The sequence below is a fragment of the Cervus elaphus genome, chromosome 5 (genome assembly GCF_910594005.1).
Source record: "Cervus elaphus chromosome 5, mCerEla1.1, whole genome shotgun sequence".
Taxonomy (NCBI): domain Eukaryota; kingdom Metazoa; phylum Chordata; class Mammalia; order Artiodactyla; family Cervidae; genus Cervus; species Cervus elaphus.
This window is the reverse complement of record NC_057819.1, coordinates 85,642,006-85,667,640: the sequence shown is the minus strand read 5'-3', so window position 1 is coordinate 85,667,640 and position 25,635 is coordinate 85,642,006. Positions and strand designations below refer to the sequence as shown.

At 36.7% G+C, this 25,635-nt stretch overlaps 1 protein-coding gene across 3 annotated transcripts in view; it reads right to left on the bottom strand.

The window, feature by feature from the left end:
- The window catches only part of USP32 (ubiquitin specific peptidase 32), a 195,589-nt gene that overhangs the window by 10,321 nt on the left and 159,633 nt on the right, over nucleotides 1–25,635 (bottom strand). For 2 of the 3 annotated variants that reach the window (XM_043902914.1, XM_043902912.1), the window contains exons 16-29: nucleotides 23,861–24,020; nucleotides 20,247–20,401; nucleotides 19,080–19,161; nucleotides 17,976–18,050; nucleotides 17,352–17,490; nucleotides 16,633–16,738; nucleotides 14,884–15,057; nucleotides 14,354–14,528; nucleotides 13,683–13,834; nucleotides 12,585–12,696; nucleotides 11,147–11,358; nucleotides 6,911–7,095; nucleotides 5,637–5,723; nucleotides 4,460–4,580 (exon numbers count right to left, since the gene is read on the bottom strand). In XM_043902914.1, the coding sequence (XP_043758849.1) occupies nucleotides 4,460–4,580; nucleotides 5,637–5,723; nucleotides 6,911–7,095; nucleotides 11,147–11,358; nucleotides 12,585–12,696; nucleotides 13,683–13,834; nucleotides 14,354–14,528; nucleotides 14,884–15,057; nucleotides 16,633–16,738; nucleotides 17,352–17,490; nucleotides 17,976–18,050; nucleotides 19,080–19,161; nucleotides 20,247–20,401; nucleotides 23,861–24,020 (1,935 nt within the window). The remainder of the gene's footprint in view (nucleotides 1–4,459; nucleotides 4,581–5,636; nucleotides 5,724–6,910; nucleotides 7,096–11,146; nucleotides 11,359–12,584; nucleotides 12,697–13,682; nucleotides 13,835–14,353; nucleotides 14,529–14,883; nucleotides 15,058–16,632; nucleotides 16,739–17,351; nucleotides 17,491–17,975; nucleotides 18,051–19,079; nucleotides 19,162–20,246; nucleotides 20,402–23,860; nucleotides 24,021–25,635) is intronic. The other variant, XM_043902913.1, reaches the window with a different exon arrangement.

Below are 25,635 nucleotides of genomic sequence, written 5' to 3'. Positions count from 1 at the left end.
TTAAGGATGTATACAGAAGATGGCGTGGGAATCAGGAGGAAGGAGACACTGAGGGGCCTAGGATGCAACAGAAAGAACTTTTCCCTCTGCCATTCCTGGCTGCCACTTAGAAAGCAATCAGGAACCACAGCGGGTGAGGCACACATTGCATGACTGTGAATGACCGTGAGACCACACACAGGGATCACATCCCAGGGTGGAGCCCAGACAAGCACAACAATGAATGTCTCTTTTTGGCAAAGGTCATGCTCAGGTCCCTTCACCCTACTTGTTACTCCTCCCTTCCCGGGGTGAGTTGGTTCTCGTTGCCCAAGGCAATTTCCCTCCAGTTTTCCTTCCTGAGCTCTCAGTTTAGAACAGCGTTCAGGTGTGACTTTTTCCCTGCATGAGAAGATGGCTGAGTCAGAGGCTGTCAAATGTTTGTATAAACTATCAAGGTTGGGGTTGATCATGCAATGAAGAGTTTAGCATTGCATCACCAATCATTTCTAAAGAATTTATTTGAAAAGGGGGAACTTTGAGGAAAACTCTTTCAGAAAGGGAAATCTGGATTGACCTTGAGTCACTGACTTCTTTTCTGACACTTTCCCCAGGGAAAACTGACATGCTTCAAAAAGAAACATGCTGTATCACGGTGGTTAGAATCAGAGTAGAAAAAGAGGTATGTTGGGAAGGTCATGTACACACTGCTATATTTAAAATGGATAACCAACAAGGACCTATTGTACAGCACAGGGAACTCAGCTCAATGTCACATGCCAGCCTGGATGAGAAGAAGGTTTGGGGGAGAATGGATACATGTATATGTAAGACTGAGTCCCTTCGCTGTTCACCAGAGACTACCACAACACTCTTAATTGACTATATCTCCATACAAAATAAAAAGTTTAAAGTTTAGGGGAAAAAAGAAAAAGAGGTATGTCAAATATAGTATTGTCTCTTTTCTCACAGCCAGTTAAACATTATCTACATTATCTCTACCAGGGATGCTTTATGGCCAACCACAAACTACAGTAAGCAGGTAAAGAATGTTGACTTTTACTGACTATATTTTCTATACAACACACAGGCTAGACAGCTGGATAGAGACAGGAAGGAACGAGAAAATGGATGAAAAAACATATCTGCAGATAACAGTAATTTTTATTTATTAATAAAATTTCCCCTTGGGATCTAGCCCCAGATTCTCTATAATTATTCAAATAGTCTAAATTACTTACTGGCACCCTCTTCCTTTATTTTTCTCTAAGTTGCCTGAAAGCTCATCCTTAGTCCAAAACATAAAGTAATGAAGTAACAGTATTCATACATTATAAGACTAATAGAAAAAGAGGAAGATCTAAGAAGTTATCTAGTTTAATTTTCTATTAATGAATATGAGGTTCAAACAGGGAAAAATTAAAAGAATAAGAGCAATTGCCTATTTTTTCCCCTCCTTATCAAATAAAACAATCATGGAGAAATTTTGGAAAGCAGCGAAAAATGTTAAAAGGCAGGAAAACTTATAAAGGCAAACTGTCAAAATATTGGCAGAATTTCTTCAGCCCTTTTTATATGGTATTTTTCAGGATATGCAATTTTCTATCTTACTTTATAAAAAACTTCACATGATATTATTAGCATCTTCCCATATATGTTGGTGTAAAAACTTCTGGTAATCATCATTTTCAGTGACTGCATAGTATTTTATCCAATCACTATACCATGCTTTATCTAACCACTCCTCTAATGTGAGACAAATACAAGTTGCTTCTAGTTTTTTTTTACTACTCTAACAAATGCTATGATGAAATTTGTCAGCAAATCAGAGTATTTCCCTAGGATAAACTCTTAAAAGGGAAATTACTAGAATAAAAAACATAAAACATATATTTTATGGGGCCACAGGAATAATCTCAATTTTGAACCAAGATATCTCTTTTGTCTACGTGACTCTCCAAGCACATGCAAAAGTCACATGTAGGAAGATATTAGTCATGTAGCCCCATTCCCCAGAAAGGAAGGATATCTCAACAGCAACTTGGTTTCCATGGTACCCTAAAAGCATCACTGAAAATGGAAGTGGGGTGAGATTTAACAGGTCACACAGGTCCTTGTTCCTGTAAGTAGGATGTTCTCTAGAGTTTTCCAGATTGCACACTGGGCTTCTTAAAAAGGGAAGGAGATTTACAGCTAAATAGTTTTTCATCTTTGACAGGAGTATCTTGTCACAGTAATGTCCTGTCAGATTCTGTGCTAACAAAGATTTAAGAATCTTTCAGTTGCTAAAATTTTCCCTCTTCAAAGGAAGTGTGGTAAAGGTTACTGAATTAACCTTGCTCCAATGAGCAACATCTGCCAAAACGTCAACTTCTCTGCAGCTTCCTTTAGCCCAGTGATCTTTCATTTGGCAAGTATCCATAAAGAATACTCATTCTTGGTTAGTGAGAGCCTGAGGATGTGTGGGGCCATAGTTAGGGTTCCAAACAGGGAATCTGGTCTGGAATTGGGAGTTCCCCCACTCCTCAACAGCACAGAAAGACAGAAAAGTCCATAGAGAACAGACTGTAGTTGCCAAGGGGTGGGGAAAGGTTGAATGGAGGTTTGAGATTAGCAGACGCCAACTATTATATATAGAATGGATAAATGACAAGGTCCTACTGCATAGCACAGGGCACTGTAGTCAGTACCCTGATTATAAACCATAATGGGAAAGAATGTATAAATGTATAACTGAATCACTTTGCTGTACACCAGGAACACAACACTCTAAGTCAACGATACTTCAAAAAAAAAAAAAAAAGAAAAGAAAAGAAAATTCAATTTTCATTACTACCTTATCTAAAGGGAATGTATTAAGAAACCGTGAAGGAAATTTCCATCAAGAGTCATATAAATGCAAAATCCACTACAATTCTTCATGTGACTAAAACATCGCCTTTGATTCTGTTGCTTTTACTTCCCTATCAGATTCTTCCTATCTCTACACACAAGCCATCTAGTCAATCTTTCCTTCAAACATTTTTGGATGTGGAGTTAGTGGAGTTAGTATTCTCTTGGAAGTTTTATTTTCAAAATTGAAGAACTGCTCTGGCCTGAGAGTGGCAGTAGAGGAATGCTAAGTGTGAAAAACGGCATGGAGATGTACTCTTAGGTGCCTCATTTTGAAACATTCAATCCTTTCTCTAATTTTTCTGACCACTATGTCTATTAAAGGTAGCAGCTATAGCCCTGGAATGCATTTGAGCTAAGTAATAGTGGTTACCAAATGCTGCAACTTCAATAATAATTAATTAACAGGCAGAGAGATTGGCAAGCTTGACATGCCATGGCCAAAGAATATATCTTCTTACTTATGCCCAAAGTTTGGTTTCAAGATTTACTTACTATTAACATTTTCTTTATTTTCTTGGGCTCCAAAATCACTGCAGATAGTGACTGCAGCCATGAAATTAAAAGACGCTTGCTACTTGGAAGAAAAGCTATGACAAACATAGACAGCATATAAAAGCAGAGACCCTACTTTGCCAACAAAGGTCCATCTAGTCAAAGCTATGGTTTTTCCAGTGCTCATGTACGGATGTGAGAGTTGGACCGTAAAGAAGGCTGAGCGCCGAAGAGTTGATGCTTTTGAACTGTGGTGTTGGAGAAGACTCTTGAGAGTCTCTTGGACTGCAAGGAGATCCAACCAGTCCATCCTAAAGGAAATCAGTTCTGAATATTCATTGGAAGGGCTGATGCTGAAGCTGAAGCTCCAGTACTTTGGCCACCTGAGGTGAAGAGCTGACTCATTAGAAAACACCCTGATGCTGGGAAAAACTGAAGGCAGGAGAAGCGGAGGACAGAAGATGAGATGGTTGGATGGCCTCACCGACTCAACGGACATGAGTTTGAGCAAGCTTGGGAAGATTGTGAAGGACAGGGAAGCCTGGCATGCTGCAGTCCATGGGGTCGCAAAGAGTTGGACATGATTGAGTGACTGAACAACAACAACAATACAATTAACTCGTATTTTGTGTGTGTGTGTGTGTTGGTGCTCAGTCGTGTCCAACTCTTTTTGACCCCATAAACTGTAGCCCATGAGGCTCCTCTGTCCATGGAATTTTTCCAGGTAAGAATACAGGAGTGGGTTGCCATTTCCCACTCCAGGGGATGTTCCTGACCCCAGAATCGGACCAGAGTCTCTTGTGTCTCCTGCACGGGCAGGCGGATTCTTTACCACTAGTGCCATGTGTGAAGCCCCACAATTATCTCTACAAATGGGAAAACTGAAACAACCACATAATCATGCTAATATATCTAAGTGCCACAGAGAATATCAATGAATATTTGCCTGGTTATTATTCAAACTGTCTGAAAATAGAAACGGCATGATACAGTTAAGCTGGGAAAAATTATACATATATTTTACATATAAAAAATGTATATATTTTTATTTACATATAGAAACTGCCATCTTATGGCGACTTGGAGTACTTACCCTTTCCTGTGATGTTTGATAGCGGAGGTGAAGGGCTGTGGGGTCCCAATCCACAGCAATACAGGCATTTCCAATGAAAGCCCTGTCTTCCCCACAATCAATTTTACAGCCTCTGCAAAATCTAAAGGGGGAAAAAACAATCTACTGAGGAAAGAATAATTATGAAGGAGTCCAAATTTTCTTTATCAAAATTATTCTCCCTGGGAATTCCCTGGTGGTCCAGTGATTAGGACTTGGTGCTTATACTACCATGTCCCAGAGGTTCCATCTCTGGCTGAGGAACTAAGATCCTGCAAGTCATGGCCAAAAAGTAAAAAATTCTTTTTCTACTTCTCTACTTTCCTTCTTGGGCATCACAATTTGTCATGGGCTTCTAACTTCAGACTGATAAATGCATGAATATGTGTTAGTAATTATTATTAATTCAGTGAATCACACTTAACACTTCTCAAATCTTTAGTTTTTCAAGGCATTTGATAACCAATTGTTAATCCACAGGAATATGTGAAACTTCATGGCAAATAAATGACATGGGAAGTAGATATTTGAGATAATTTACCTCTCATGAGAGTCTAAATTTAGTTACTTAATGCTTGAAGTTAGGACAACTTATGGGGCATAACAATGCCTATTTCTGTGTTTGTCAAGTGGCACATTAAACACATATAAACATTTATGAGGGGCAGGAACCATGACAAAGGCCGCGGCTTCACTGCCTTTACAACTTGAGTTTGCTAAGGCCATTACAGTTCTCTGCAAGCTGACTTCAGTACTCAGGTATTTTCCAGGCTGGAACACTAATGACTAATCAATCTCTATAACTTTTCTTAAAACCAAAAATAGTTTTCCAGTAAGGTCTAGTAAATAGAACATGTTTTACTGAACTCAGAATTACTAAACTGATTTATAACTAAGGAGCAGAATGTATAGAATGATAAATGTTGACCATAAACTATGAATCTGATGAGGATTGTAGAGTTAACAAAACCAGCTAAGTCTCAAGAGCAAAACTTAGCTATAGACCTCATAGAGAAGAGATGAACGAAGAACTCCTAAGTTTATTTCAAGCTTCCCATTACTACTTATTACGTCTAAAAACTGGAAAGCTTACGAAAAAGGTATAATATCCGAAGCTGCAATTCTGCTAACGTTTTTCTTTTGCGGAAGGTGACCTTACCTGTACCAGGGGCACCAGGCACAGGAGTTCCCGTCTTTCTGCACCACTCGCAGAGTGAACGGGTACTGATAGCCCATGCTGTCATCACTGAAACAGAACACAAACCACAGAGTGCAAGAAACGTCTCTTATCTGGAGTCTCTTTCATCTCCTCTGAAGCACCCCTAAAAGGGGCATCTGCCAGAGCAGTGTGCTCACACTGACAGCTCCATGCTGGCTATCCTAACCCATTAACCTCAGCCCTGCACAGCGTACTCAGGGCTCCCTGCTCGTAGAGGGAAACACAGCAGACCGCCAGATGTCTCTGACAGAGTCCATGTGGTCCATGGAAATTTCATAAAATAAGCTAATCATAAGATCGAATGCAAGTTATCTTTCAGCCCTAATTCTATCAAAAGATTTAATTCACATTAAACCAGACTCCTTCTAGGACAAGAACATAGACAACACAGGAGAGTGAAAGGTCACAATGGTTTTAGAGGAGTTGACTGACTATATATTTAGAAGCTTCTTTAATCAGAATCCCGGATGTAGTACAGGATAGACATCCCTTTTTCCTTGCCTTAACTATCTAAAGCTATAAGCTATATAACATATTTAGAATAATGTGTTAACTGCAAGATAGCTTTATGAGTTCTCCGACTGTAAAAAAACAACAACAACAACAACTATTCATCCTTGCCCTAATAAGAAGTAACACAAAGAATATAACATAAGAGCAATAGACTTTATGGATCATTCAGCAATTTGTAGTGGCTGCTACATGCACATGACTGCTAAAGGTAATGAAACTATGATAAGGACTCATGGTTGTAAGGGCAACCATTGTAAGAGCAAGAATAAGTATTATGCCTGTCACAGCAGTTCACTTCTTTCTGTCTAATCGTTGACTGAATGATTATGGATAGCCCATGTTGTCCAGTATCATGTCAGTGATAAACAGGGTCAACGGTAAGTAAGAAATGCAAAGAAAGATAAAGAGATAAAACAGCCAGGTAACACTCTGGCAGAGAACTGTGCAACAATTCTCTTCTAAAAAATTTCTTTACTTACAATGCTTGCCAGAAAGATTTAGGTAAGAGATCAGAGATTACAAGGATTACAGTACTCTGGAATGTCTAGGTGATGAAAGGAAGGTGTAGTATCTTTCCTACTCAGAAAACCAAAACAAATGGTTGAATTGTAGTGAGTCCTATAAATCACCCAGAATTAACATAAATTCTCCTTTTTCTACATTTGGAAACTGTAGATCTAGGAAGATGCCCAGAGACTCACCAATCCTGAGCATGATTACTAGCTTCCTGAGGTGGGAGTGGGCTGGCTAATCGTGACACCTGAATCCAAACTGCATCATACAGGTCTTTCTTCCGGGTGTGTACAGTACATGGAACAATCAGAGGCATTCCAAAAAGGCTGGGGCGATTCTTCTGAGATGACAGGAAGTACAGTTCTGTCCTCATCTGTAAGTACAAACAGGAGAAGAGCGAGCTGAGAAGAGGCCTGATTCCTCGCTTTTATTCTTCTAGGACTGCCCTGAACAGGCATCACTACCATTTTCAAATCAGTCACTCTCACACTTCTCTTTACTTACAGAACTATCTTTTATTAAAATGTGAAGAGAATGGTTATTCAAAATGGAGTCATTGAAGGGGTGCCAATTTCAGAGTTGCTCTCTATAAAACTTGGGTTTTCAGCATTTAATATTTTCAAATTACACAGTTTTCTCTGATAAACATTTCTCACACATACTGAATCATATATAAAAAAATTTAAAATCATATTTTAATTATATAATGGAATAAAAGGTAAACTTTTGAAATGTTTGCTCTGAGTATGTTAAAGGAGATTTTTATCACTTCTTAACATGGGAGATACTGCACAGAATTAGCCTGGAAATGGTGACTTAAAACAAAAGTTTAGTATAATAGAAAAGCTGCTGGGAGTTACAGGATTATTAAAAAAATCTGCTGAGCACTTGGACATTTAATTCTTTAAATTTGAACTTTATGTAGTAGAGAAGCTAAGCCAACAACTTATAAACTCACCAGTTTCTAAGTGGAAGACTCTTATTTCAGATACCCAAGTATTTTATTTTGCTGTTATTCACTTAAGATTATTAGCTAAATAGATGATTTTAAGACTCCATTTCATGTATTGGTGGTTATATTATTATAAGACCTATAGAAAGTGGACATAGTTCAGAAGAACTATTTTTTAAAATAAAAGAACTTTGATTAGTTTTTCTCTCCTTAAACTTAACCTTTCTTCCACTCCAACTCTCAGTAATGGCTTATGTTACTAAATAAATGAGATCACTTAAGCAACCATCTCTTTCCTCTACTCTTCTCAGCATTATTTCTTTCTTAAACTCATACAATTTTCTTCCTCTTGGAGGTAACTTCTTCCAGGGCCCTGTGGCCTACACCTCCCATACCTGCTCGGTTCTTCTTAGGATAATGCTCCCAGCTTTACTGTATAGGAATCGTTCTTTGGTTCTACCCTAACAACTTCTTCTTTAATTTGAAAAATCTCACTTGACCTAACTGTGCTAAATTCTTGCCTGATTTCTTTACTTGGTCACTTGGCCAAACTTTTCAGTTTTCATTCTTTTCGATGTCTCTAGCCCATGTAGCCACTTCTTTCCTTCCTTTTTTGAAGTTGACTTCTCTTTAGTAGTTGTGGCAACACAACACTATTATTTCTCCCTTTATTCTCTGATATTCTTGCCTATGTTACCTTGCCTTATTCCTCTTCTTTTTCTATCTTGTAGAAGGGAGTAGAAGATAAAAAAACTATTTTCAAAGTAATTCAATCATGAGATCAAAGTGTCTGAAAGAAGAAGGTGGCAACAAAAATGAAGGAAAATGGTAAATTCAAGTAGTATTTTGAAAGAAGAAATTAAAAGGCATGATATAGTAAATATAGAGTTTCAGAAGAAAAGGGGAAAAAATCTAAGAACATCTCTAGCCTTGAGCCTTTAACATGGAAGGATGGCATTGCCTTTCACATAATCAGAAAGGGAGTTGACTTGGGACAGATGGTAAAATCGATTTTAGGCACTCCCAAAAGCAGCTACTAGATTATGAAGTAAATTGGAAACAGGGAACTGGTTAAAAGGTAAAAATTTAGAGCAGACTTTCTGGTCCAATAATTACAAAAAAACCTGTATATAATGCTTTAGCACTTACCAACCACTTTATATAACATACGTGATAGATGAAGGGAGCTGTTTTGTAAGAAAGATTTAAAAAAAATACATCAGAGTTCTTAATATTTAATCTGATAATGTTTTGTTTAAAGACATGGGGAAATGCACGAATCACCCCAATGATCCTCGCTGATGGGACTGTGCTTAAACAAGAGGTGAGCTGCACTTAAAATTCTAAGACACAAATATATCCCTTAATTCTCTAGGATGTTTATTCAAACAACCACGTCTAGAAAATGATCCATAGAGCATTGTCTACAGGGTCAGAAAAATCACTCTAAGTTGGGAGTTACTAATTCAGAGGGAAAATGTACATTTCAAAGAATTATCATAAAGTAATTAGTTGTGTAATCACCAATCAGGTCAAGAAGCATTTCGGTCAGCACTCCAAAGCCTTCCTTGAGCTTCCTCCCAATCACAAGTTCTTCCTTCCTCCTAAAGGTAACAGTTTTTCTGAATTTTATGGTAATTACAGCTTTGCTTTTCTTTGTTTTATACCCTACGCATAATAAACAGTAAATTTTATCTTCCCTGTCTTTAAAGTTTTATTTATAAATATAGTATTATTTCATTTCTTTTTGTTTCTGACTTCTTTCCTGCATTATTTTTATGAGATTCATTTATGTTGGGAATAAGTATAAATTCATTCATTTTCAATGCTGCATAATATTCTATGACTAAGACTCAACTGCCTTATCCTTTCTACAAATAATGGACATTTTAAAAAACACAAAACAGAATGGTGGAATTATTTATCTTCAGTTAGAAAATTTAGTTTTCCAAGTAGCTATATCAATGTGCACTCATCAGCAGTGTATAAGAGCTCTTGTTGGTAATATGAGTTACAAATATCTTCTACTCCACAGCTTGCCTTTAATTCTTTTAGTGATGTCTTCTGACGAAATTGAAGTTATCAGTTTTAATGATGTCCAATTTAACAATCTTTCCTCTTATATTTAGTGCTTTCTGTGTCCTATTGAAGAAGTTTTTCCCCTAAAGCAAGGTCATGAATATATTCACCTTTGTTTTGCCTTCATATTTAACTCTACAGTCTACCTGCAACTAATTTTTTTTTTTTTTTGCAACTGATTTTTATGTGGTGAGATGTAGGTATGTCAAATTTCATATGGATACCCAATTATCCCAGCACCATTTACCAAGTGAGTTGTCTTTCATTGCTCTGTAATGCCGTCTTTGTTATAAATCAAGTGCCCATACATGTGCGAACCTGTTTGGGGGCTATTTTATTTCATTGGTCTATCTGCCTTTTCTCATACCAATACCAAAATGTCTCAAATATGACTGCTTAGTAAAATCATGATATCTGATAGGTCAATTCCTCATTCTTTGTTCCTCAAGACTGCTTTGGTAATTTTAGTGCTTTGCACTTCCATATATTAGAATCAGCTTATGAAGTTATATACACACAAGCATAACATACAGAGTTTGCATTTTTATTAGGACTGTGCATTGAATCTATAGATCTGTTTGTGGAGAATCGTTATTTCTGAAATACTGAGCCTTCTAACCCGTGAGTGCATGCTCTATCGCTTCAGTCGTGTCCAACTCTTGGTGACCCTATGGACTGTAGCCCTTCAGGCTCCTCTGTCCATGGGATTCTCCAGGCAAGACTACTTGAGTGGGTTGCCATCCCATGGACATAGTCTATCCCTTCAAATTGAGCCTTCTTTAATTTCTAGCAATAATATTTTATTGTTTTCTACATAGGTACCTTGTATATTTTTTGTAAAATTTATTTTCAGGTATTTATAAGTTGGAAGAGGCAAGAAGGATTCTCTCTTAAACCCTGTGGAGGGGGCACAACCATGTTGATGCCTTGATTTCAGACTTCCGGTCTTCAGAACTGTGAAAGAATTAATTTCTGTTGTTTTAAGCCACCAAGTTTGTGCCAATTTGCTATAGCAGTCCTAGGAAACAACTTGTCTTGCCTAGGAATCTTCTTGTTTCTTCCTCTAAAAACAAACAAAACCTTATCTGAGGCATCCACACTTAAATGGTAAAGAAGATGTACACACTGACATGAACATATAGGAGTCACAAACTTTCTAGAGACAACAGTATTCCGATGCACCAGCTGTCTTGTTGCTGTTTAATGCGAGTGAGGAATATCATTTCCTATGTAGGCCCGTCAGATGTGATACTAGATCCTGGCTGTAATCACTTAACACAGCATACAAAACACATTGAAAGTGCACACACTGAAGATGTTGCCAAGGCAGAAACTGCTGTTTCATAAATAGCACTGGCAAGACCAGCAGTAATTTGTCTAACATTAAACTAACCATTTTCCGGTGGACTGCAATGATGTAGCCTGTAAAGGAACTGTCAGGAAGAGATGGCATATGACCATTCACCATTCCATTTGTGAAGTTTTTCTCAGTTCCACATGGCACAACAGTGTTTGGCATTCCATTGGGAATGAATATTGGTCGAGGCAGGTCCCCGTTGGTGGTCAGGGTGAACATTCCATTTGTAGATGGGGAGGAGGAGAAATCTACAAATTCAAAGGTAAGCACAGGATCATAAGTTTCTGGTACCTTTATCTTTGCTCTTTTCTCAAACACTGCTGGGACCCAGACCACTGACAGTCTCTTTTAACATAGGACCGGAAGAAACCATAGGTCAAATAATTCTAGATTAACTGGAAGATTTTCATTTTAGATTTTACTTTTATTATTAATATTTTTGACTAAACGACTAAACAAGAGTAACTGCTAGAAAGAGTCAATACAATTTTTAGAACAATCTTTATCAGTCCTATGTTGTGGCATGAAAATAGTTCTGCTTTTCTTTTTATCCTCAAAAAATTCTTTTCTCCATGTAGTCTCTAGCCAGATATTTTACAAACACTTTATTTTTAAAAACACCTGCAGAGAGCTCCCATCTGCTCCCTGCCCCCACACAAGCACAGTCTCCCCCATTAGCACCCACCCCCACTAGAGTGAAACATTTGTTATAACTGATGAAAAAGGCTGCTTTTTTTTTTTTTAAAGAGGTTGCTTTTTAAATTACAAATGCATTTTCTTAGTTTTACTAGCCACAGTTCAAGTGCTAAACAGTTGGTGTGACTATTGGATACTTTATTGGATGGCAAAGAGTAAAGAAAGTTTTCATCATTGCAGAGAGTTCTACAGGACAGTGATATAAATGATACAAGCAAAAAAGCAGTAATAAATCATCCACCAACCCACCATCAGTACTATCTACTGAGCACCAATGAGGGGAGCCCCCTTCTCTCTGAAGCCTTCGCTAGCTGGGCAATGAATCTACTTATCAACAATAAAAAGAAGAGACAATGGCCAAGAAGACTCACTGGATGACCATATTAAATTATATGAGTGACCATATAAATATCAGAGTAGAAACAAATTTCTTTTTTAGACAAATTCACTATTCTGTTTTCTAAAGCACATTTCTCTCATACCATCTGTTGCTATGTTAGTATTAGATAAGAGAGTTAAAAGATCTGAATTCCAGTGGTAGATTAGCTAAGACTAACTTATCCAACTTAGGTTCTCTGAATTTTAGGTTCCTCATCAATAAAATGAAGAATTTAAGATGATCACTAAGGTTTCCTACAGGTTCCAAAATTCTTTTGCTGTAATTTTTTTTTTTTTTGCTCTAATATTTTTAGCCTACACAAAAGCCGAAAAAGAATAACAACCCTTAGACTATTATTCAAAGCTAAAATCATGAGAAAGAGCTCTAGTTCTCTCTTACCTGTCTGTATTGGACTAGAAGCTGAAATTGGAGATCCAGGGATGGGAATTTCAAATGCACACAAAAATCCACTCACTGAGAGCCGTACTTTCTGGTTGTCCTGAGGGAAATTCTACAGAAAAAGGAGCAAGAGGAGAAGGGGGAGATGTTTCAGATAAAATGGAGAATCATCTCTGATATATTTGAAGCAAATGTCTTAGATCCTTTTATCAGTAAAGCAAACAAGATGTCTGAATAAATTTTATAAAATAACTAAAAGATGTCTGAATGAAAACTAACCTTACCGATGAAACCATTATCCCCTTTCATAGGAAGGAAGTATGATGTGTATAAGTGACGTAAGTTTTTCCTTCATTTCAAGAATCTAAACCCCAAATCCCCAGAGATCTCACCTCTGCATTACATATGAAAAAAATGTTAAGGAGGTGGGAGTTTGTTTAGAAATCCTGAAGATGAATATAAATAATACCAATGGTAGGAACTCAATTTAGGGCAACATATTTATTGAATTGCTTCTTTCTCTAGCTGGTATGGAGGAAGAAGTGATTCGCATCACTTTGTTTTTACCCCCTTAGTGTGTTTTCCATACAAATTGTGAAATTCTTTGGTCTAGTTCTGTGAAAAATACCGTTGGTAGCTTGATAGGGATTGCATTGAATCTATAGATTGCTTTGGGTAGAATCCCCTTAGTGTGTTAAAAGGCCAGGTATATATATTTATAAATAAGTACTAAAAACACACATTCATAAATACATAAAATACTTTAAGAATTCTAGGAAGAGTAGTAACACATAAGAGATGTAAAACAAAGCAGCGGCGGTCCTTGGGGTAAATTTAGACTGTACTGACAGCTAGATCACTCCATATAGGTAGCTCTGGGCTTACATGTTTCTCTTCTTTAAAAATATCACCATCATTTTACTCTTTTATTCTGGTGGACAACTCTTACTTTCTTCTAGAATAAAAGCTTTACAATTTTTTTTCCCGTTTTCTGTTGTGTTTTATTATCTCCCTTGGTCATTTAACACAATAATTACTTGAGAAAACTGTGATTTTTGAAGGAATCAAGGGTTTCCCAGAGAGAATAGTTAATATCACCTTTATGTTGGAACCATGTACTTCAGCAAGAAGGATTTGTTCTGATTTAAGTCCACAGAGATCACTCAGCTGTTTTTTTAAACCTGTGTACTTTTCATCCATATTCAGTCTTAGTCCATATCGTACAGGGGTAGTACCATCCAGCTTAATAACTAGTAAAGAGAAAAGATTTTTATTAGTAAAATTCAGGTTTCACTGAAAGCTTTATACCTGTGTGTGTGTTTGTGTGCGTATGAGACTTGGAACTAGTAAATATTTCAGTCTAGAATTTTTATTTTATACGTACACACTACAACAGATGGTGTTTAAAATAATATTAAGTGAAATCATTATTTTTGTATGTTCACCTGATAAAGTGTGAGTGGCTTTGCAAGACTTTTCAAGAGAGCTTCTGGTACATTTAAAATTAAGAGAACTCAATGAGCACAAAAATGGACCCATGTTCAAGTCTTTCAAACCTCAAATCATGCCTGAAACCAGACTGTAACCATTACGGGACATTGTAAATCAATTATACTCCAGTAAAATTTTTTAAAAAACTATAACATGCTGACTACCAATCTTTATGAGAACGCACTATGAACAAATGACTAAACTTACAAATTCAAGCTGACTGAATATAAGATAAAAGACAAAGCAATTAAATAATGTTTCAGAACTTTGTGACCTACCTGTTATTTCTAAGTGCATGTAACTGTCCATTGGTAGTGGCAAAGACAAAAAATTGAAAGGGTCAAATCGGACACTTATATGCCCACATGTCTTGCATTTGACTTGAGACCTTAGCTGCCCATGGAACAAATCCACAACAATTGATCTATTTCTCCTCAGATGATTATCCCAGGCCTAGCAAGAAAAAAGATTATAGAGAATTTTTTTATCCCCTCCAAATTCAAAAAGTAAGCTTTTCTCCAAAAATTCAAGGCAATTGTTAAATATATTACATTTAATGTCAAGAATATAATCCTTAACTTTTCCTTCAAAATGTGTGACGTGAAAAGGAAACATTTTTCTATGTTCATTAAAGATACTTTGTTTTGGGATTATGGCACAAGAAATAATCAGAAAATTATAAAATTCCTTCATTTTCAGAGTAAAATTCTGATCACAGAACAGTTTAGTTAGCATTTAAGTTGTGCAAAACTTCTTTGGGCCAGAATATTTTATCTGTGCTTACATTAGAAACTCAAAACTGACAAACCTCTGCAGCTACTTCCCAGTCTGGTCTGCCATCACTGTCCTTCAGTTCCACATATGGCTTTTCATGGACTCGGTTGAGATCTTCATGCAGACCATCCAAGAGAAAAGCCAGAAGTTCTTGGGAGTCTTGTTGCTGGAACCCATTAAACCTGGGAGCATATTTTGCTATGGTCCACTATAAATATAAAAGGAATCAAACTCATTATTTGCTATCCCATAAAATTTAGAATGACCATACCCATAATTCAATCACAGACATGAGAATAAGTAAACTATACAGTCCATGGAATTCTCCAGGCCAGAATACTGGAGTGGGCAGTCATTCCCTTCTCCAGGGGATCTTCCCAACCCAGGGATCAAACCCAGGTCTCCCACATTGCAGGTGGATTCTTTACCAGCTGAGCCACCAAGGAAGTCCAAGAATACTGGAGTGGGTAGCCTATCCCTTCTCTAGCAGATCTTCCTGACCCAGAAATCAAACTGAGGTCTCCTGCACTGCGGACAGATTCTTTACCAGCTGAGCTACCAGGAAAGCCCAAACAATATAGTACTTAGTCTATTTCAGCAAATATATTTTGGATAATCAGGAAATCTTTCTAATCTTCGTATCAAATGATGTATCCCCAGCCCACTAAAAAAAGTATTATGGCCAGTCCTGTGTCCTGGTTTAGTATCACATAGGCAAACAGTTCTTCAGGTACATAGATGCTATTTAAGATACAAGATGAAAACATTAAAATAGCATTTGGTCACATTGGAAGATTCCCTGTTTTCTTTTACAGTTAGCTTTTCTGGTGTTGTATCCTATCTTTTCATATTAGAGGCAGAATAGCCCAGTGTTCAACTGTGAGGACTTACTAACTAGCTTGCAACCTTGGATAGGCTACTTAATGGCTATGAGCCTTAGTTTCCTGAGCCATAAAATGGGGATAGTAACACTGCTTTATATTATGGGGCCATTTAGAAGATTAAATGAGTAAAGTACACATAAAGTAATCAGATAGTGGCTGGTAAGTGATAAGTAGTCAAATTTTTAGCTACTATGATTATTAATTTTTAACCTAAAAAGCTTTTGCCTTGCCTTTAAAAAAATTATTTATTTATTTGGCTTCACCAGGTCTTAGCTGTAGCACACAGACCGATCTTCACTGCAACATGTGGGATCTAGTTCCCTGACCAGTGATCAAACCCAGGGCCCCTGCATTGGAAGCAAGGAGTCTAATAAGCCACTGGACCACCAGGGAAGTTCTCAACTTACTTTTAAATAGAGGTAAAAAATAATTCAAACTTTACTAAAATTCACTATAATAATATTAATGTAAAATTTGTATTCATTAATTACGTTTTTTCTTTCTGCTACTTTTTTTTTTCGTTCTACAGATAGAACTAATCATCTTAGTAATGTTAAAAATGTACTGAGTATCATTAATTAGGCTCAAGGCTACCTTGCAGTTAGAATACTGCTAATAGTGAAGGTTGAAAAAAAGAAAAGTTTCCTGTATATACAAGTAAAATACCTGATAAATTAGTAAAATGAATGAAATTTCCAAATTTAGATTGTACTTCTGAACTTTTTGTATCTACTATGTCTATGAGGGTATTTTGCTTATATTTGAACAAGTAAAAGTTTATGTCTTATCAAAGACCCAAAAACATTAAGCTAAAATTAAAAGATAAATATAAAAAACAAAGAAAATTACTTAACAGCTGCTTAAGACTTAAGACCTTTATATTATTTTAACATGCTTACCCGAAGCTTTAATGGGGCGACATTCTTCTGAGTTCCACTCCAAAGTTCCTGTACTAAATCCCCATAGCATTTAGCCATATGCCCCTTCATACCAATGGGATTTGTCCTACAAGTTTGAGAGGAAAATGTACTGCTTAATGATTCTTTTTTTCTTCATTTATTTTTATTAGTTGGAGGCTAATTACTTTACAATATTGTAGTGGTTTTTGCCATACATTGACATGAATCAGTCATGTGCTTAATGATTCTTATACATCACAATCATATGAACATAGAAATGCCTAGCATCTGTCTTCTCACATCAAAATACATTTTCAAAACAAGAGAAGCAACATTTGGTCCTTGTCGTTTAGTTGCTTCAGTCATGTCAGACTCTTTGCAACCCTGTGGACTATAGCCTGCCAGGTTCCTCTGCCATGGAATTCTTCAGGTAAGAATACAGGAGTGGGTTGCCATTTCCTTTTCCAGGGGCTCTTCCTGACCCAGGGATTGAACCCATGTCTCCTGCATTGGCAGGCGGATTCTTTACCAACCTATGTATCATGTACTGGCAGGCGGATTCTTTACCACTGAGCTACTAGGGAAGCTTACTTCATGCTTAACAGGGCAAATAAGATGAAGACTTTTCTCTCTCAGGGTGAATAAGGAACAGATCTAGGTAATATTGGGTTCATATCAAAATTACAAAAGTTAAGAGTCAATGACTCAAGGAAGATTACCTGTTGAGTTCATAAAGATGTCTCCCTGAGATAAAATACTGTGTCAGTGGCTGCGTGTTACTAACACACTGGATGCTTGAATTCATGAAGCATGTGTTTCCCAGGTTACTCAGACCTGTGGCCCCCTTTTCTGTCGGAACTGGAACAAACAATATGAGAACAGAAGCTTAGCTGCAGCAAGATGTCATACACCAAACAGTTATTTGTATTCAATGCAATGATTTTTATAATTTTTCTAATCAGTTAAACGGAGATAATTTTCTATTGGGTCTTGCAATGTTAAAGTATAAGTTTTTCATGGAGCCTCACTGGCAATCATGATAATCTATTAATCTATGCTCATTTGTACTCTAGAAGTAGAAATGATTCTCTTCAATTGCTCTGATGGTTTTTTAGAGTTCAAACAATTCTCTCCTAGAATTGTATCTTTTAAAATGAATAAATTATTTAATTGCAAGGTTAGAAAGAAATGTGATGCTTCAGGAAAAAGAAAAATAAGAGGGGGCCTAATCACTTTTGAGCTAGAAAGCTACAAGTTGTTAACACTTCAACAGTTGAGAGAAGAAAACATAAAAGAATAATTTTAAGATCATCTGTTTAAAAATAAATACGGTGGAAACTTACCCTTGTGTCTATCTATTTTACTACTGTTTGCTATAAAGGACATTTCTTCAGGCCAACTCATATCTTTGTTTCGAACTAGAAAGACAGACAATAATGTGTTAATCTCTTATCCAATCAAATCACACCCACTCAAGTGTTCTGTTTAAAAACAAAAACTTATTTCTAAACCAGAAACTGAAAAAAAAAAATTTTTTTTAATTGGCTCTGAAACCATTCCAATTCTTTCGATAGGGGGCTCTATAGTCAGTGATTAGAATTAATTGGTAAGCTAATCCCTCAATTGCATACCTGAAGTAAAATTATACTCAACCTTCTACAGAAGGAATTAAAATTCTTAAGCCTAAAACACTTGGAACTATCACAATTCTTCTTTCTTTTTTACAATTCTTCCTTAAATTGTGAAACTGCCAGAGTAATCTATTCATTTTAATACAAAGGCAGCAGGAATGTTTCATGAATCTTGAGAAAAGACACACTACGTTTTCAGTGACGTGTGCATGCCAGTGTGTAAGTGTACGCTCACTCAAGCTAAGCCCTGTTGATCAGTGTTGAGGACTACTGAAAAACCGGTATCACCAACAATGCAAGAATGTTAATCTCCTCATTCAAACTCAAGGAGGCAGCTGGAAAATTTAATAAACTATAAACTTAAAACCGAATTCACTTGTTTTTACAACTGTTTCCAACCTTGCCAGATAATGAATGTAGACATGTTTTTCCTCCTAAAGCAATCTAAATAGTATTCCATTACAAAAGGATTACATCAAGGTTTAGCGGGTTTTCTCTACTATGAAGAATACAGTGATCAAACGTCAGCTGGAAGAAACTATAAAGTAGGTTTGTCATGCCCAGTCTCTCAGTCGTCTTCAACTCTTTGCAACATCATGGAATTTTTCAGGCAAGAACAAAGTAGAAGCAGGTTGCCATTTCCTACTCCAGGGGATCTTCCCGACCCAGGGATCGAACCTGCATCTCCTGCATTGGCAGGTGGATTCTTTAAACTGCACCACCTGGGAAGCCCCATGAAGTAGGTTATCAGTGAGTAATTAAATCTTTCATTCTTCCCCTAAAAATCTAATACAGAGGTATGCTTCCATCTTGTACCTTCAATTACCAGGTGCTGCTCATCCTGGATTTTCAAATATTCCAATCTGTGATCCTCATCATCCAGAAGAGTGAGGTAATTCTGTATATGGAAGAGGAAATGTTTTATTAATTACTAACTTTGAAACAAATGCTGAAATAAAAATGAACAACAATTTAAAAAATTCCTTGAAGGTACATAACTCGTGTACTGACATTTAGCATATTATAGTTATTCAAAAGTACTTATAATTTTGGTGGCAAAATTAGAGAAAGACAATGTATACTCTGTAAACACATATTTTATGTTTCTAAAAAAAAGTTATATCTGATTTTGGAGAGACCAGGAAAGACTAATCACACAAACCAAAATTCACTGAGATTTAGATTTTCTAAACAGCTTACAGAAAAGAAGTTTCGATTAGTATATACTAAGTAGATACTAAATTGAGTAAATGTGCTTGTATTCAAGATGGAACTTGATCACTAACTAGGAAATGAAAATGTAAAGCCAAATGCCATGCAACAGAATTATACATTTCGTTGACACTCACCCTGTCTAAAGTGCTCGGAAAATTAACTCATCTAATTCTTACAACTATCCTAAGGGAAATACTATTATTTTCCCCATTTACTCATGGAAAAACTGTGACAGGGAGTTAAGGGACTTGTCCTTGGTTAGTTAACTAACAAACAGGTGAGAGTCAGGACTTAATCCTTGGCAGTGAGGCTCCAGGAGCTGTGTTCTCAACTTTCTTTACTATACTGCTTCTCAGTTCTCAATGGCGACCAAAGGAGAATGTAAGAAAGGAGGAACTAGGGGACAAAGAGCTGGTTAAAACTACTTACCATCCAATTTCAGAGTAAAATGAAAACATACTGCATGTGTTAGGAAGAATACATAAATAATTAAAAGCACTGCCTCTAAGAAGAATGGAAGACAGAGGTCAGAGAATGGGAAGAATTTCCACCACATACTTTTGTATTGTTTGAATTTTTTTTTAGTATGTGTATAACTTAAAGACAAATCCAAAATAAACTATTTGTTAAAAAGATATAGTTGCTGTTACTTTATAATAATTTTTATAAGATTGTACTGTCCATGAACAATTAATGTAAACAAAACCTCCATACTTATGAAACATGGATCTAACAAGGAGGCCTTTCCTTGACTGACATGCCTCTTACCTCACTGTTGTATAGCCACAGGCGCATATCTTCCTCTTTGATGCGCAGCCTCTGAGATAGATATTCATGAATTTCCTTGATGGTCTGCATTCGACTAAAACAGCCTGTATAGGCTAAGACCCGCTTTAATGGTGCATTCGGAGAAGGGACATTTCCTATGGTCATAGTAATCACAGTAAGGAAAAAGGCAGATGTTAAAAAAAAAGAAAGCACCACTTTTAGTAATGGGGACCATACTATTTTAGGAAATAATAACGAAGGAAATAAGAATTACAGATTTAATAATTTTATAAATTAAGAAATTTTAATAAGAAGCTTTAAAATGAAGACAGGAGACCTAAGCATCTTAGAGTAAGCCTTAACTTTGAAAGGAAGAACACCACAATCAGACATGCAAATAATTGGCAGTATCTGGAATCCAAGAAGAGTGGCAAATCAGGGCACTGATTTCTTGGACCTCAGCTGGGTCATACTCAATAGCAAAATCAAAACTCAGTGTTAAGAATGGGGAAGAGTCTTACACTGGGAAATGGGACTGGATTTGAATGCCACAGAAGGATAATTGGATTCACCTGATCTACTTTCTTAAAATAAACTGTCTTTGAATTGCTAATCCCTCACTCTCATTAAGTGGCCCAATTACCTGGCCCACTGTGGCATAATTACTTAAGAAACTTAGAATTCTAAGGAGGCACAGATATTACATGGCCAACAGAGCTTTAAAGTAAGCCAAGAAACGTCCCATGACAAAAAAGAAACTGCCCTACTGAAAGGTACTATGGGGAAACCATAAGGCCTGTCTACACAGTAAGAGGACAGTAGACATGACCTTAAATTCTTGAAGGGCTCAAAGTGCAGACAAAAAGAGGCACTAAAGGGAAAGAGTAAAGACTAAAGGAAGAATGTATCAAGCCTAACCATATACTTCAAAAGAAAAAGGGGATAAAATGACAAGAAATTATGGAAATCAAAAACATAATGGTTGCTAAAACCATCTGCTAAACCCTGGGTAACTATTCAGCTAAAAATCTAGACAAAAGCTGTAGCTTAAAATGGTCATCTCGGCCTATGGGAGGTTACATTTAGTTCACTGAGCAACCCAAACCAAAAATACACTCAATATATCAATATAATTTATCAAGGGTACAATTATACACTCCAGGTAATTTTCTATCCATTCAATGGTGACTTAGCTTTTTTTCCTCCCTAAATGTGCTTTGCTGCTGCTGCTGCTAAGTCGCTTCAGTTGTGTCCAACTCTGTGCGACCCCATAGACGGCAGCCCACCAGGCTCCGCCGTCCCTGGGATTCTCCGGGCAAGAACACTGGCGTGGGTTGCCATTTCCTTCCCCAATGCATCGAAGTGAAAAGTGAAAGTGAAGTCACTCAGTCGTGTCCGACTCTCCGAGACCCCATGGACTGCAGCCTATCAGGCTCTTCCGTCCATGGGATTTTCCAGGCAAGAGTACTGGAGTGGTTTGCCATTGCCTTCTCCAATGTGCTTTGAGTCTTTACTTACTAAACAGAGGAGAAAAGCACTGGCATCATCTACTTTTCAGAGCTTCCAAGAATCAACTCACCTAAAATAGGCTGAAAAATCATTTAACAATGACTTCTGTAGCTTTGTCTATTAAAACGGCTACTATTAAGTCATTGCTAACTGTAGCAAGGTTTGGAAACCTGTCACTTCAAAAGGAATAAATTGTGTGCTTAATCACTCAGTCGTGTCCAACTCTGATCCCATGGACAGTAACCCTGCCAGGCTCCTCTGTCCATGGGGATTCTCCAGACAAGCATACTGGAGTGGGTTGCCATGCCCTCCTCCAGGGGATCTTCCCAACCCAGGGACTGAGCCCAGGTTTCCTGCATTGCAGGCAGATTCTTTATTGTCTGAGCAACCAGGGAAGCCCAAAAGGAATAAAAGAGCCCAGTACACAGCTGTGATACATTAGAAAGAAAGATGAAAACTATGTATGGAGAACAAAACCCAACTATGATTAACTCTTAAACTCTAGCAAAGCAAATCATTTACTATCAGCAAGAAAAGGATAATCCTAGAAGAAAACACAAGGGCAAATTTCTCTAAATACACATCAGAGGATTAGTTATAAGATTACAGCAAGAAAGCATATTTTTATAAACTTCAAAATGATTAATGATTGATTTCATAACTAATTAGTAAGAAATAAAATTTCAAATTAAGAACAAATTTGGAGCATAATGACTATACAGTTCTAGGATTCAGAAGCATTTGCTAGTGTCCAAGTCAATTTCTATTGTCCTAAGCCATAAGAAATTTATTTGAATTCTAGACAGTTTTTGTAGCATAGCTCATTAAGCAGGCAGCCACTTATTATACATAATTTCATACTTTTGAATAGCACCAACAAATCTAGTGGAATTTACAGAAGCAGCAAAAATCTAGGATCAGCACAAGAGTTATAAAGAATACTTACTAAAAGCGCAACAACACATCTTGCCTCTCATGTAATCTTTCAAAGAGAATTGAAAAAGATATGTACTATGGGTGCCATGAAAGAAAGGCAAATACTATTGACATTATTCAATGGAAAATTAAATCAAGAGTGTTTCAGAGAGATTCTTATTTCACTGTTTTTTGATTATAATGTATTACCTAAAGACAAAGCTTGAGGGCACTGCTTTGGTATAATTCTTACCAAACAGTACATGTAAGAATTTCGATATATTATCTGAATATAATCTTTAACGATGACATAAAACTAATCCTACTAATTTCAAACTAATTTCAAAGGAGGGATGATACTTACAGGGTTGGTTTGGGTTCATAGGTGGCTTTTGCATAGTAAGTTACAGTAATTGTAATAACATTATGGCATTGTTAACATAGTCTGAGATTTTGTGTAAACGGATGAACTCATTATTTTTGCTGAAGAACTATTTCAAATATTTGTAAGGCAAAAGCATAGAGCAAGCCCGGCCCATCGGTAAAATTTAACCTCAGAGAGAAATCAAAAGGGAACTTTTTGCATCTATTACATTAAAATGAAAACTTATTTATATATCATTTTGATAGGCTTGATGTTTTTGAAGAACATGTGTCACTTTCATTTTCAAAAACAGATCTCTTCCTTTGTATTATCTGTTATAAAGGCTCCTTGGGCCTAGCATGAGAAATATATCATGTTTCGTTACAAAAACCCCCCAAAACAAAAAACTCAAAACACACACACAAGAAGAGGATATTGCCGAAGAAATTACTTCTTAGCAATCTGAGTGGAGTTGAAAAGAACAGTCACTGGCTGGCAGACTCTAACTGAGGTCAAGCACATAATTTACAATGGCTTGTTCTCAAAGAAACAAAGTGTGTAAAATTCATTTCTGCTTATTATCTTTGTATGTTTGCAAGCCAGAAAAGGAAACAACCCTTTTCAGTTTGCTGCTGGGACTTTGCCTCTACCCCAGCTAGTCTTGCGCATGACCGTAGATCTAAGGCCCATAAGAGATTTTCTGATTCTGTATGAAAATAGATGAAAATGTGTATTAGTATAGTGGCACCAGACTTGGAGCAAATTGGTTTTCATTTTAATTTTTTTCAAGGAAATGCACGGTATTCTTGCTGCATTCTTAAGTTACCTCTTGGTAAATGCTGAGGAAACACTCTCAGGCTCATCATACCCATATTCACCCAGATGTTAGACTGCTGTGTCCGAGTGGCAGGCTGCTGTCTCAGGAAGAGAAGATAGCGAGGAAACAATTCCAGTTCTGGGATTTCTGTCTTGCTATTTTTGATCACCTGTTGTTTTAAAAGATACGAAGTGATCACTATAAAAGAAATAAAACCTGCCATTTTTTACCTAATTTCTGAGATTTATTTCCAAACTGAAATGTTCAAAGGTTCACTGCCTATATTTCAGAAAGTCATCAGTTTATATGACATGGGTTTATAGGCCCTCAGGCTCCTGCATCTAAGTCCATTTTCCAGGATTAGGATTCCTGGTGGGTATTTTCTCCCACTCCATTTAAAATCAAGTAACATCAATATTAAGGGGAAAAAATCTTAAATATTATCTACAATTCTAGTTCTCTCACACAATAACTCTTTTCACTTTTACATATCTCATATAGAAAAATGATGTTCTTTTAGAGGACAAATTCTTAGGAATGGAGTCACAAGTGAAAAAGTACAGGATTATTCATCAGTCTTGCCTGGGGAGTCCCAAGGACAGAGAAGCCTGGAGGGCTATAGTCCACAAGGTCATGAAAGTCGGACAAGACTAAAATCACTGAGCACACACACATTCATGTCATTAACTACATAAGTTACATTGCCACCCAAAATGCAGCAATTTACAATATTCTCAGAAATATATGAATGTATTACTTTTACAAAACATTATCACTGGACATGACTTTCTTTAATACATATAAAGAATATTTTATTTTTTAATTTTTATTTTTATTAGTTGGAGGCTAATTACTTTACAATATTGTAGTGGTTTTTGCCATACATTGACATGAATCAGCCATGGATTTACATGGATTCCCCATCCCGAACCCCCCTCCCACCAAGAATATTTTAAATGTACTTTAAATTTTATTTCTTGTATTAGTAGTGAGAACAAAAATGTTTCCATGTAAAAATTTACTATCTATATTTTCTTTAACTGGACTGTTCATATTTTTTTGTCTATGATTAAAACAACTAAACTGGATGTACTAAACTGAAAGTCACACGGTTGAAGCAGCCCTCACGGGCTCCACAACACAGGCTCAGTAGTGTGGCACATGGACTTATAGTTCATCAGTGGCATGTGGGATATTCCTGGACCAGGGATTGAACCCATGTCCTCTGGATTGGCAGGTGGATTCTCAACCACTGGGCCACCAGGGAAGTCTTCAAACTCTCTAAAATGTAAAATCTTACAGAATCTTTAACAACCTCAAGTAATTGGGCTTTCATTTTCTTTTGCTTTAGAAATCAATGTATTCTGCAACAGAGCATTTTTTAATATCAAGAGGGGGCAGTAAAGAACCAGATAAAAATGATACAAACCAAACCTTTAGGACTATTTCTCTAAAGTATTCTGCATGTTCTGATATGCTATAGTATACTACAAAAGCTCCACTTGTAAGCTTTATCAACTACTATTTAAATAATAAGCAGTAAAAGGAGCTCTCCCCAACAGTAAGACCACTGGAGAAAAACAAAAGTCTCTCCATTTCTTCTAGAGAGTCACTGAGAGCTACAAAGCCAACAGTCAGATTTTCTCAGGATTTCAGTTTAACTGTGATTTGGGGAAAGATCAATAATTCTGTACCTGTAGTTATCAGGCTACATAGAAAACATACTTTTGGCAGAATCTGAACTGATAATGAAGTAACTTTTGTAATGTGCAGCTTACTTTCCA